A 14,030-nucleotide genomic window follows, 5' to 3' on the forward strand; every position below is an offset into this window, starting at 1 on the left:
CAAATTATTGGAGAGGATTCCGAGTGACAGGATATATGCTTATTTTGAAAAGCATAGCTTGATTAGAGAGAGTCAGCATGGCATTGAGAGGGGGGGGGGGGGGGTCATATCTCACAAGCCTTACTGAACTCCGAGGACGTGACAAAACACATCGACGAAAGTAGAGCAGTGGATATGGTGTATATAGATTTTAACAAGACATTTAATAAGGTTCCCAATGATAGGCTCATTCAGAAAGTGAGGAGGAATGGGATACAAGGAAAATTGGCTGTCTGGATATAGAATTGGCTGGCCCATAGAAGACAGAGGGTGGTAGCAGATGTAAAGTATTCAATCTGGAGTTCAGTGACCAGTGGTATTCCATAGTGATCTGTCCTGGAACCACTGCTCCTTGTGATTTTTATAAATGACTTGGGTGAGGAAGTGGAAAGGTATGTTAGTAAGTTTACTGATGACACGAACGTTGGTGGAGTTGTAGACAGTGTGGAGGGCTGTTGCAGATCGCAACGGAACGTTGACAGGATGCAGAGCTGCACTGAGAAGTGGCAGATGGAGTTCAACCTGGAAAAAAGTGTGAAGTGATTCATTTTGGAAGGTTGAATTTGAATGCAGAATACAGGGCTGAAGGCAGGATTCTTGGCAGAGGGTGGAGGAACAGAGGGATCTTGGGGTCCATGTTCATAGATTCCTCAAAGTTGCCACCCAGGTTGATAGGGTTGTTAAGGTGTATGGTCTGTTGGCTCTCATTAGCAGGGGGAATTGAGTTTCAGAGCCGCAAGGCTATACTGCAGCTCTATAGAGTCCTGGTTAGATCATACTTGGAATATTGTGTTCTGTTCTGGTCACCTCATTATAGGAAAGATGTAGCGCTTTAGAGATGGTGCAGAGCCCAGGATGCTGCCTGGACAGAGGGCATGTCTTATGAAGAAACATTGAGGGAGCTAGTGCTTTTCTCATTGGAGCGAAGGAGGATGACAGTTGACTTAATAGAGGTGTAAAAGATGATGACAGGCATAGAGTGGATAACAAGAGATTTTTTCCCAGGGTGGAAATGTTGATCAGAAGGGGGTATAATTGTAAGGTAATTGGAGGAAGGTTTAGGAGAGATGTTAGAGGTTGGTTCTTTACACAGAGTGGTGGGTGCTTGGAATGCACTGCCATCGGTGGTAGTACAGTCAGATAAATTAGGGACATTTAAGCTACATGGATGATAGTAAAATGTAGGGAATATAGGTTAGCTTGATCTTAGAGTAGGATGAAAGGTCGGCACAACCTCAAGAGTCAAAGGGTCTGTAGGTCTGTACTGTTCTATGAGGTTATTGCAATTCATGTAGTCCACATGGACTTCAGTAAGGCTTCTGGTATGTTCTTGCATGATGGGCTGTTAGCTTCTTGACCAGTCTATGAGAGCCAGGGCAATTTTGTAAGTTGAATCCAAAATTGGTTTAGTGGCAGGAGTCAATAGGTGACGGTTTAGAGTCAAAGGTTGTTTTGTCTGGAAGCCTTGTTTTCAGTGGCACACCACAGGATTTGAGTTGGTTCCTGGTTTGTTTTTGTATCCAAGTCATTAACTTACTGATCATATGCTTACATTTGTAGTGTATCAACACAGATCACAAAAAAAGTTTTGGTATGATTAATAGCGAGGAGGATAGCCTTAGACTACAGGACAATATGGATGGGCTAGTCAGATAGGGAGAATAGTAGCAAATTAAATTTAATCTTGGGAAATTGTAAAGTGATGCATTTTGGGAGGACGAATGAGACCAGGGAATACATGGTGAATGGCAGGACCTTGAAGTACAGAGATCCTTGAGGGCAACAGATCAGGTTGATAACTAGCTGAGGAAACATATGGGATTCTTGCCTTTATTAGTGAGGGCAGTGAATGCATGAGAAAGGAGGTCATGATGGAGCAATATAAGATGTTGGGTCATAGCTGAAGTACTCTGTGCAGTTCTGGTTATTGCACCATAGGAAGATGCGATTGCATGAGACACAGTGTGGAGGGGATTCTCCAGAATGTTGACGGAGTTGTAACACTTCAGCTAAGAAGAGATTAGATAGGCTGGAATTATTTTCCTTCAAGCAGAGAAATTTGAACAGGGACCTAACTGAAGTGTACTAAATTATAAAGGTGTATATAGGTTAAAGAGATAGTGGTCATGGATTTGACAGGTGCTGTCCAAGAAGATTTGGTGAATTTCCACAGTGCATCTTGTAGATAATATATACTGTGTCTCCTGAGTGCCAGTGGTAGAAGGGTGAAAGTTTATGGAAGAGGTTCAATCAAGTGGGCTGTGTTGTCCAGAATGATGTTAAGCTTCAAGAATGTTGTTGGAGCTGTACTCATCCAAGCAAATGGAGAGGATTCCACCACACTCTTAACTTGTGCCTTGTCAAAATCAGACAGGCTCTGAGGAGTCAGGAAATAGGTTAATCACTGCAGGATTCCTAGCTCTAATCTGCTCTTGCAGCCACAATATTGTTGGGAAGACCACATCTTTTTATTTACTCTATTTACTGGAGCTATTAACATTTCTAGGTGGCTACGGTCTCTTCTACTGAGCCATTCAGGGTGAACCTGCCCAATAATATTAGTTGGATGGCTTATCTATGGACCAATTGGAATTGGTGACAGAGAAGTCCATTATAGCATTTGGATTGGCCTCTGCTCAGGGAAAAGTCAGGAAAATTGAGTTAAGGGTCATCAGATCAGACATGATCTCATTTGAATGGCAGAGCACTCGAGGGCCAATTTCCGCTTCTATGTTACAGTCTTATGATCAGGAGACCAGTTCTCTATGAAGCAAAGGTGGCACACCAAGAACCTCGTGGAAAAGCATATCAGTAAATCAAGCTCTTGGAAGATGTTCTCATCCACCTTTTCCTGTAAACCGTTTTTTTTCATACTCCTGAAGGAAGGACAAAGAAAACATTCCTGTGTATTCAATGGATCAATTCTCAACTCATAATTGAAAGAATGGACTTTAGTGAAAACAACCTTGTGTCGTCAAAGAATGTGCCAGAAGACTGGAGGCTAATGTGGTGCAATAATTTAAAAAAGATAGTAAGGAAAGCCAGGGAACTATAGACAGGCGAGTATGACATCAATGGTGGGTAAGTTGTTGCAGGGCTGTGTTTTTGTTGCCATAGTCTTAGCAGACCATAGGGGCTGCTCTTTCATTAGAGACAGAAAAACAACTGGTGGCGATTTAACCTTAGGGCCAGCAGACCTCAGACGAGGGATGAGGTTGAGAAGGAGAGTCCTTCATGATTACCTTAAACTGGTGATGGGATCTGAGCTCACGCTGGTGGCATTAGACTGGTCTGTAAATTAACAATCCAGCCAACCAAGCTAAACAGATTCCGGGACAGAATTTACAAGCATTTGCAAAGGAGAGGACTGATTAGGGAATAGTCAACATAGCTTTGAGCGTGGGAAATCAATTGACTAACTTAATTGAGAAGAGACAAAGAAAATTGACAAAAGCAGAGCGATGGACATTGTCTATACACACTTCAACAAGCTGTTCAACAAGATTCCACATGATCGACTGGTTAGCAAGGTTAGATCACGTGGAATCCAAGACGACTTAGCATTTGGATACAAAATTGGCTTGAAGGTAGGAGTCAGAGTGGTGGTGGAAGTTCCTTCGACCAGACGGTGTGCCACAAAGATTGATGCTGGGCAGTTTTTTGTCATTTACATAAAATGATTTGGATGGGAAGATAGGAGTAATAGCAGTTTTGTAGATGACACCAAAATTGGTGGTATGGTGGACAGTGAAGGAAGTTAACAGTACAATGAACCCTGATCAGATGGGCTAAGGAGTGACAGGTGGAATTTAATTTAGATAAATGGGAGGTGCTACATTTTGGTAAGGCAAATCAGGGAAGGTCTTATATACTTAATGGTAAGGTTTTGGGGTATGTTGCTGAACAAAGACTTTGGGTACAGGTTCATAGTTCCTTGAAGATGGAGTTGCAGGTAAACTGGGTAGTGAAGGTGGTGTTTGCCTTTATCGACCAGTGCATTGCTATAGGAGTTGGAAGGTCATGATGTAGCTATACGGACACTGGTGAGGCACTTCTGAAATACTGCATTCAATTCTAGTCACCCTCCCACAGGAATGTTGCTGTTAAACTCAAAAGGGTGCAGAAAATATTTACAAAAGACGTTGCCAGGGTTGGAGAGTTCGAGTTATAGGGAGAGGCTGAACAGACTGGGGTTATTTCCCCTGGAGCATTGGAGGCTGAGGGGTGACCTTATACAGGTTTATAAAATCATGAGGGGTGTGGATAGGGTAAATAGCCAAAGTCTTTTCTCAAAAATCTTTTCTCCAGGGTAGCAGAGTTTAAAACTAGAGGGCAGAGGTTTCAGGTGAGAGGATCAAGATTTAAAAAGGGACCTAGTGGGCAAAGGATGGTGCATGTATGGAATGAGCTGCCAGAGCAAATGGTGAAGCTGGTACAATTATAGCATTTAAAAGGCAGCTGGATAGGTAAATGAATAGCAAGGGCTGAGAGAGATATGGCCAAATGCTAGTAAATAGGACGAGATTCACTTTGGATATCTGGTCAGCACAGACCAGCTGGACCAAAAAGGTCTGTTTTTGTACAGCATGGCTCTATGACTCTATTACTGAAAAGGTGAACAAAGGAAACTGGAAAACATCAAACTAAAATCAATCAACTTGACTCCAGATTGACTCTATCAAACTATTATTTGTATTAACTGATTTTCACCCTTAAAATCCATGTCTCTTTGGCATGTCTAGTTAATTAAGAGGAGTTAGAAACTCATAAGGTGTTAAGTTAATAATTCATGCCTCATTAGTGAAAGAGCTTTCTTTTGATTAAGTATACAAAGGTAAATGGTGTATATTCTTTTGTCACAAGTTTGTCAGTCAGGTCAACTGGGCAGTTCAACTCCATCTTTTCACATTTTAAATGATTTTGGGAAGAGGACGTGAAACCCAGTGCAATCCCCAGTGGGTTGTATCAATTTATATGAGTAATCCATTTAAGTTTCCCATCAATGGACCAATTTAAAATGGATGGATATGGATAGTGGGGGATTCAGTAATGGTGATGCCACTGAATGTCATAGGGTGATAGATTTTTTTTTGGTGGGTGTTGGGTATTTTTGCCATACAGTGCCATGCAACAATATTTGCCACTTGTCAACCCAAACCTGGCCATTATCCAGGTCTTGCTGTATTTGGACATGGACTGCTTCAGTATCTGAATCGTCACAAATGGTGTTGAACATTGTGCGATCATCAAACATCTCTATTTCTGCCATTAAGATGGAGGAAAGGTCAGTCATGAACGAAGATGGTTTGGCTTAGGAAACCACCCTAAGGAACTTGTGCAGTGATATCCTGAGGGTGAGATGAATGACCTCCAACAACCACAACTATTTTCCTTTGTGCCAGTTATGACTCCAACTAGCCGAAAGTTTGCCCCATGATTCCCATTAACTCCAGCTTTGCTAGGGCTTTTTGATGCGATATTTTATCAAATGCAGGTCTGATGCACACATCTCACCTCTGGAATTCAGCTCTTTTGTTCATGTTTGTACCAAGGCTATGAGAAGGTCAGGAACTGAGCAGCCCAACAGAGGTCAAACAGCAGGTTATTACTAAGCAAGTGCTGCTCGATAGTACTACTGATTACAGTGTTCGTAATTTTACTGATAATCTAAGGTAGACTGACGTGGCAGTAATTGCCTGGATTTTATTCTTCCTGCTTTTTTGTGCATGGGCAATTTTCCACATTCGAGCATAGATGCTAACATTTCAACAATACTGGAACAGCTTGGCAAACGGTGGGGCAAAGCTGGAGCACATGTTCAGTATGATTGCTGAAATATTGCCTTTGCAGTATCCTGTGCCTTCAGCTGCTGCTTTACATGGAATATCTTGGAGTGGACCAAAGTGTCTGAAGACTGAAATCTGGACGCTATAGACCTCAAGAGGAAGCCGAGATGCATCATCCACTCAACACTTCTGGCTGATGACTGTTGCAAATGCTTCAGCCTTATTTTTTGCATGGATGCATTGGGCTTGCCCATTCATAGAGCCTCTTCCTCCTCTTCCAGTGATAATTGTTCAATTGTCCACAATCATTCACAACTAGATGCAGCAAGATTGCAAAGCATAGATCTGGTTCATTGGTTGGGGAATCACTTAGCTTTTTCTATCACTTGCTGTTTGGTATGCAAGTAGCCGTGTTGTGGATTTACGAGGGTGACACCTCATTTTCACTTATAAAAACAAAGTGAGAAATTCAGCATCTAGCAGCATCTCTAGGGAGAAAGGCTGAGTTAACATTTTAGTCAGATCGGATTGTTCTTCAGAACTCTTCTTACATTAGACCTTGAAACTTTAACTGGTTCTGTCTCTATGGATGCTGCTATACCTGCAGAGTTGCTCCAGCACTTTCAACTTCAGATTTCCAACATCCACGGCATTTTAGTTTTATCTGGCGCAGCTCTTAGAATTTCCTCCTACACCCTTCACTCACCCACAGTTGATCCCCTGTCTTGATGATAATGGTAGAGTGGGGATATGCTTCACCATGAAGTTGCAGACTGCATGGGAGTACAAGTCTGCTGCTGCTGATAGCACATGCAGCACCTCATAGCTGCCTAGTCTTCAGTTGCTAGATCTGGTTAAAGTCTTTCTCATTTAGCACGATAGTAAATGACACAACCTGACAGACTGCATCCTCAATGTGAAGGTGGGACTTCACCTCCACAAGGGCTGTGCAGTGATCATGCGGTGACAATCACTGTCAAATACATTTGTTTTGGGCAAATTGGAGAGAACAAAGTCAATTATATTTTTCCCTTCATGGTGATTCCCTCACCATCTGCCGCTGATTCAGTCTAGCAGGTTTGTTCTTTATTTAGAACTTCACCAACTCTGTCAGCAGTGCTGCCACCGAGACACTATTGGTGATGAACATTGAAGCTCCCTAAGCATAGTAGATGCTACAACCTTGCCACCCTCAGTGCTTCCTCCAAGTGGTGTTCAACATGAACGAGTACCCATTAGTAGCTGAGGGGCGAAAGAAATCATGTTTCCTTGCCCACGTTTGATTTGACGTTATGTCAGTTCATGGAGTCTGGAGTTAATTTTTTGGACTCCCAGGGAAGCTCCCTCCTGACTGTATATCACTGTTTCACCAACTCTACTTGGTCTGTTCTGTTGGTGAGACAGGACATATCCAGGGATGGTGTCAGTGAGGTGTCTGGGACTGTACTGTGTATTCTAAATGTAGTCAAGCAACAACCTAACAGTCTGTGAGACAGCTCTCCCAATTTTTGCTTGTGCCCCCAGACCTTCAGGAGGGGGACTTTGCAGCATCAACAGGGATCAGTTATTTTCAGTGCCTCAGTCGAAGCCAGATGGTCAGTCTGATTTCTTTTTTGTGACTTTAGAATTTGATACAACTGGCTATTTCAGATGATTATTAAGAGAAAGCCACATTATCATGGGTCTGGAATTGCATGTCAGCCATACCAGAAAAAAAAGCCACCTTTTCCTTCCCTGAAAAAGATTAGTGAACCTGATATGGTTTTCCCACAACTGACGATGGTGGAGTGGTCAAGATTTTGACTGAATAAAAATTCCACCCCTCTAACATGATGGGATGCATACCTGCATCATAAAAGAGGGTCAATATCATTGAAATTATGAAGTAGGGCACTTGATCCCTGGAACCACCTCCATTACTCAATAAGATCAAGGTGGCATGGTGGCTCAGTGGTTAACACTGCTGCCCCACAGCACCAGGGATCTGGGTTTGATTCGAGCCTCAGGCAACTGTCTGCGTGAAGCCTGCACAGGTTTCCTCTGGGTGCTCCGGTTTCTTCCCACAGTACAAAGGTATGCAGATTAGGTGAATTGGCTGTGCTAAATTGTCCATAGTTTTCATGGATGTGTACGTTAGGTGCATTAGTCAGGAGTAAATATAGGATAGGGAAACGGGTCTGGGTCAGTTACTCTGGAGGATTGGTAGGGCCGAAGGGCCAGTTTCCACACTGTATGGATTCTGTAGTTCTATGATGGCTGATTATTGAACTCAATAGCCTAATCCCACCCATCCTTAATCCCCTGTGCCACAAGAGCTATACCAACCTTCTTCTTGAAGACACACTATTTTGGTCTCAATCACTCAGTGATCATGAATTCCACAAGTTCACCATTCCAGGTCATGGAATTTCTCATCTGGGTCCTAAAAGGTGTACCCTTCATCCTTAAACTCTGACCCCTAGTTCTGGGCTAACCCTTCCATTGAGAACACCTTTCCTGCATCTAACGTGTCTCATCCTGGTAGAATTTTATAGGTGTCTATGGGATTCCCTCTCATTCTTCTGAACTCCAGTGAATACAATTCTAACTGGCTCAATCGCTCCTCATATGCCAGTCCATGTCACCCTATGAGCGAATATAGGAAACTTTTGCTGCACTCCATCTATCCCAAAAATATCCTCTCTCAGATAAGGAGGCCAGAACTGTGCACAATAATCCAGGTATGGCCTCACATGCATGTGTACTTTCAGCGACTGTACATGAGAGCACCCAGGAACTGTTGACCATTCCCCTTTCTGCTTTTACAGCCAAGTAATAATCTGCCTTCCTACTTTTTGCTACCAAAATGGATAACCTCACTTTTATCCACATTATACTACATTTGCCATGCATTTGACCAATCACTCAGCTTGTCCAAATCACTGCACAACTGAAAATTAGGTCCATAATCACCCCCTCTCTTGCAGGATTTACTACATGTTGGCTTAAAAAGACCTCCTGGATACATTAAGAAATCTATCTCCTCCAAGTCTTTCAGCGTCAATAGATCTCAGATATACATTGTCCATCTCAGTTAATGTTGGGAAATTGAAATCCCCTTTTTTCCCCACACGTATGAAATTTTCCCAGATATCTTCTTCTAGTTCTCCTTGACTGTTTAGGTTTTCGCTGTACTCCCAGCAACGCGTGTATTGCCTTTTTTGTAAAAACCTTCAATCCATATGACTTCATTTGCACCAAATTGGAGGTGGCCAGGTGTGGCAGATGAAACAGAGCTAACATTTGAAGTTCTATATGCCTTCTCTTCTGAGCTGTCTTCATTTGAGGTTTCTATATGTTATAACATCAGAACTTGTTGTGTAATAATGTTTCAGTAAAATCACAAATTCCTTGCAATCCCAGTTTGGCCCTTTTGCCAATTGCCTTAAATTCGCCACTTCCAGTTATCAATCCTCCAGCTAATGGGAATATTCTCTCCCAATTTACACAATCAAAACCCTTCATGTAATTCTGAACACCTATATCTCCTTAATCTTCTTTTTCGTCAGAATAAATCCAGTCTCTTTTGATTTTCCAAAATGTCTCTCTTTCATCCTTGTTACCAGGCTAATAAACCCATCTGTACACAGGCTCTAAAGGGCTTAGCATTAGAGTCAGAGATGTACAACATGGAAACAGACCCTTCGGTCCAACCCGTCCATGGTGACCAGATGTCCCAACCCAATCTAGTCCCACCTGCCAGCACACGGCCCATATTCCTCCAAACCCTTCCTATTCATATACCCATCCAAATGCCTCTTAAATGCTGCAATTGTACCAGTCTCCACCACTTCCTCTGGCAACTCATTCCATACATGTACCACACTCTGAAAAAGTTGGCCTGTAGGTCTCTTTTACATCTTTCCCTTCTCACCTTAAACCTATACCCTGTAGTTCTGGACTCTCCAGCCCCAGGGAAAAGACTTTGCCTATTTAACCTATCCATGCCCCTCATGATTTTGTAAACCTCTATAAGGTCACCCCGCAGCCTCTGACACTCCAGGGAAAACAGTCCCAGCCTGTTCAGCATCTCCCTGTAGCTCAAATCCTCATCTTCTTGAAGGGTGATGCTTAGGATCATCTGTTACTTTTGTATGCCATGGTTTGAAAATTTACCAGCCTCCAGATGACAGGAACAAAGATGATGGCTTTGGAGGGAGGAAAGTGTTATGGCTGCTAAAATAGGAGTGTCACACCAGGGAAGTTTCTCAGCTGCATGCCAAAGGGCAGATCTGCTGTCCCATTCCCACTGAGTCAAGCCCTGGTTTTTAGCCGGAGGCTCTATTCTCCAAGAGAGCCACAGCGAGAAATGGCAGACCTTGTAATCCCAATTAGTACTTCTCCCCCACTGCAGTACATGTCGTAAGTGGTACACAGCTGAGAATGAGTGTCGGTAGTAGAGGGAATTGACATTTGTAGATATGCTGCTAATCAAATGGATTGTTGTGTCTTGGATAGTGTCAAGCTTGAGTGCTGGTGGACCTGCACACATCCAGGCAAGTGAGAAGCATTCCGCTGTACTCGGGACTTGTGCCTTGTACCTTGTAGATGGGGGGACAATTTTGAGGTTGACAGGACATGAATTATGTGCTGCAGGATTCTTAGCCTCTGACTTTCTCCAATAGCCACAGTATTTATATGGCTAGTTCAGTTCAGTTTCTGGTCAGTGTTAACTACCAGCATGTTACTGGTGGGGGATTCCGTGAATATATTGCCACTGAATGTCAAGGGACAAAGGTTAGACTACTCCTGCTGGATGATAAATAATAGATTGGCACACATGTAGGATCCACTTGTCAGGCCTTGCTACAATCAGCGTTTGAGGATTCACGAATGATGCTGAACATTGTACGTAATTATCTGTGAAGATTCCCACTTCTGACCTTTTGATGGAAGGTAACTGATGAAGCAGCTGAAATGATTGGGCTGATGACATTGCCTTGAAGAATTCCTTAGAGATATCATGGAAATTAGGTGACTGACCATTTTCCTTTGTGCTATGTGGAAAGCAGGGACCCCACCCTACCCCACCATGATACCAACTGACCTAGGTTTACTAGGAATTCTTGAGCTATATTTTATCTTGTCATTCTTGCTTCCAAAACAAATCATATCACACATTTCCACATTAAATTGCATCTGTTGTGTCTGTCAATTTCACCACTAAACATCTGAGATTTGCAACTATCTTCCTTGCTATTTCGGACGTATTCAGATTTTGTGTCATCTGTAAGATTTGAAATTATGCCTCATTTATACAGATCACCTCTGATCCACATAATGACCCTCAGGGCCTAGTTTGAAATAAATAATCATTATTTTCTGTTCCTTAGTCACATTGGTATTCAAACTACCATTCCCTCTTCATGGGCATTTTGACCCATCATCCAGCCTAGAAATGGAGTGGCTGCTGGATTATTTCAGATGGCAGTTGTAAGTTCACTACATTACTGTGGGTTTGGAGTTACATGTAGGCCAGACCACCTAAGGCTGGCTGATTTTGTTTTCCTCAGAAATTACATTGAGCTAACTGACCTTTTACAATAAATAATTATATTTTTAATGTCACCATACTGAATCCAGTTTTAAATTACAGATTTATTTACTAAATTAACTGCTGCTCTGGTGGAATTTCATCCCCTGTCCCCAGAATACAAGCCAGAGCCTCTGGATTACTAGGCCAATGGCATTAACACTACAGCACTATCTCCTCATGGAATTATTTCAAAAGAAATGCAGGGATGTTATCTCCCTTGTCCTGGTCAATACTTACCTTCAATAAACATCCCAAAACAGACTGCCTGGTTATCACTGCATCACTGTCATACTGCCCCTATGTGGGGTTTGCTCAGCACAAAATAGCTGCAGTGCTCCCAACAGCAGAACAGTGACATCAATAAATAACTAAATAACTGAATAGCTGTGAAGTACTTTGAGACATCCAGAGATTGTGAAAAATACAATCTTACTTCAACCTGACAGGCTTCAATTCTGCTAAGTTAATTATGTTGCTCTTTACTTAAAAACCTACTAAAAAGATATACAACATACTGTTTTGCCATTCTCCCTTAGCTCACACAATGAACTAATTTTGCATCAAACCTTCCCTGTTGCCTCCCTGTCCAACAATCAGACCAATGCAAATTTCTTGGAATTATTCTATATTGATCACAGTACCCAATGTGATCGTGCAAAAACTTTCAACACTTCTAGAGTAATTTAAAAACAGTGGTGATTTTCAATGGTGCATATCCTATTATACTGTATTCATACTTGGCTGTTTTAAATAGTCTTATAACCATCGATTTTAATCAGAACATTTTTTATAATAATGGATCTTATTGACATCAATCAGCACATATTGTCTTAATTTCATATTCTAATCACTATTAGCAGCTAATATGTTAACATGTCTTTGTGATTAAAAACATTATGGAGAACATTAAAAAAATTATCAACTTACTTCCTACAAGATTTGCAAGTGAAGAATCAAGATCACTCCCTAGGCTTTTCACTGGCTGTGTTCCTGCTGGTGCTGGCATTCCTGAAAGTATTGCCTGATTCTGTGATGCCATTGTAGGCATTAGGAGATCACCTAAGCAATCAAAACTTTGACAGCCAAAAGAGAGGATTAATACACAGGAGTGGGGAACTCAGTAAACAATTTGTATGTTTTAGCTCTACCATTTACACACAAATAATCCTATACACTTATCTGAGCCATGTTAAGGTTGAACAGCAAACCAATTACAGAATGAATAAAAACGTATCTTAAATGGGGTGGCATGGTGGCTCAGTGGTTAGCACTACTACCTCACAGCACTAGGGTCCCAGGTTCGATTCCAGCCTCGGGCTACTGTCTGTGTGGAGTTTGCACATTCTCCCAGTTTCTTTGTGGGTTTCCCCCACAGTCCAAAGACATGCAGGTCAGGTGAATTGGCCATGTTAAATTGTCCATTGTGTTAGGTGCATTAGTCAGAGGGAAACCTGGGTGGGTCAGGGTGGACTTGTTGGGCCAAAGGGCCTATTTCCACACTGGAGGGAATCTAATCTAAATTAATCTCTTTTGGAAACATTGCATAAACAATATGCATGACATGAACAAATGGATACACTAAACCAAAGCATCACTGCTTCAGCTTTTGGACACGGTCAAACCGTAATGCATATTCTGATCACTTTAAACTTGGGGAGGAGTACATTTGGTGATCATGGCAGTGTAAAAAGACAGTCTGGCATTGCTTTGAAATTATATTAATTTGAATTTAGAAAAGTATGCCATATGTTAGTCAGTTAAAATAAAATGTGCACAAATAGTAAAAATGCTACAAGCTTACAATATATCATAGTAAAAATTTAGCCAAGTCACAAGTAAGGAAAAAACTCACCAATAATGAAATCACATCAAATAAGGTGCCAACGTTGATGGCATGAAATAGAAGAGAAAATATGATAGCACCATTAAGAACTGAAAGCTTTGGCTCAAAATTGAACAGTTGTAGTTATTACATTTCAGGTTTACTTTTAATTCAGCAGAAGCAATAGGTCATGCAGAACTTGAGATTCAAGCAACAATGCAGCCTGGCAAATGTTGCATAATATGCTTAAAGTAAAAAGGCTTTCATTGCACAGCTGCAATCATTACAAACAGAATTTGCAAGAGTTCACTCAAGCATTCACACAGCTTTGCCACACAAATCAGCCACAATTTAGGGAGTCTCAATTGGTATTGACTGATTAAACTAATTTCATCTTTGAATACGAAAATAATGCTCATAAAAGGATGCATTGGAATAAGTCAAACATTCACTAGCAGTAAAAATTTGTCAAACAATTAAACTGAAAACACTTAATAATTCATCTAATACTTTCAAAACTGAAGAAACAAAATGCATCACTAGCCATTGTTTCATCCTTCCTGACAAAGAACATGAATAATAATTTCAAGCAGAGAACTAAAATAAAAATACACAATATTTCCTCTTGAACGTTCAGATTTTAATCACTGGTGATAAACTGCTAGCTGAACGAGAAATTGCTCTTCTTGACAAACTTCGAAATCACCACAAGTAGCTGTTGAACAGATGTTTGTTTTGAAGTGATTCTAAAATGGACAGCTCATACAATGACATTCTTTTAAATTCCAAAACTTAGTAAGTTGATTTT

At 41.4% G+C, this 14,030-nt stretch overlaps 1 protein-coding gene across 12 annotated transcripts in view; it reads right to left on the reverse strand.

Moving 5' to 3' along the window:
- The window catches only part of snap91a (synaptosome associated protein 91a), a 225,365-nt gene that overhangs the window by 29,935 nt on the left and 181,400 nt on the right, over window positions 1-14,030 (reverse strand). For all 12 annotated transcript variants that reach the window (XM_060850085.1, XM_060850076.1, XM_060850138.1 and 9 more), the window contains one exon: window positions 12,328-12,459. In XM_060850085.1, coding sequence (XP_060706068.1) covers window positions 12,328-12,459 — 132 coding nt within the window. The remainder of the gene's footprint in view (window positions 1-12,327; window positions 12,460-14,030) is intronic.

The sequence above is a fragment of the Hemiscyllium ocellatum genome, chromosome 3 (assembly GCF_020745735.1).
Source record: "Hemiscyllium ocellatum isolate sHemOce1 chromosome 3, sHemOce1.pat.X.cur, whole genome shotgun sequence".
Taxonomy (NCBI): domain Eukaryota; kingdom Metazoa; phylum Chordata; class Chondrichthyes; order Orectolobiformes; family Hemiscylliidae; genus Hemiscyllium; species Hemiscyllium ocellatum.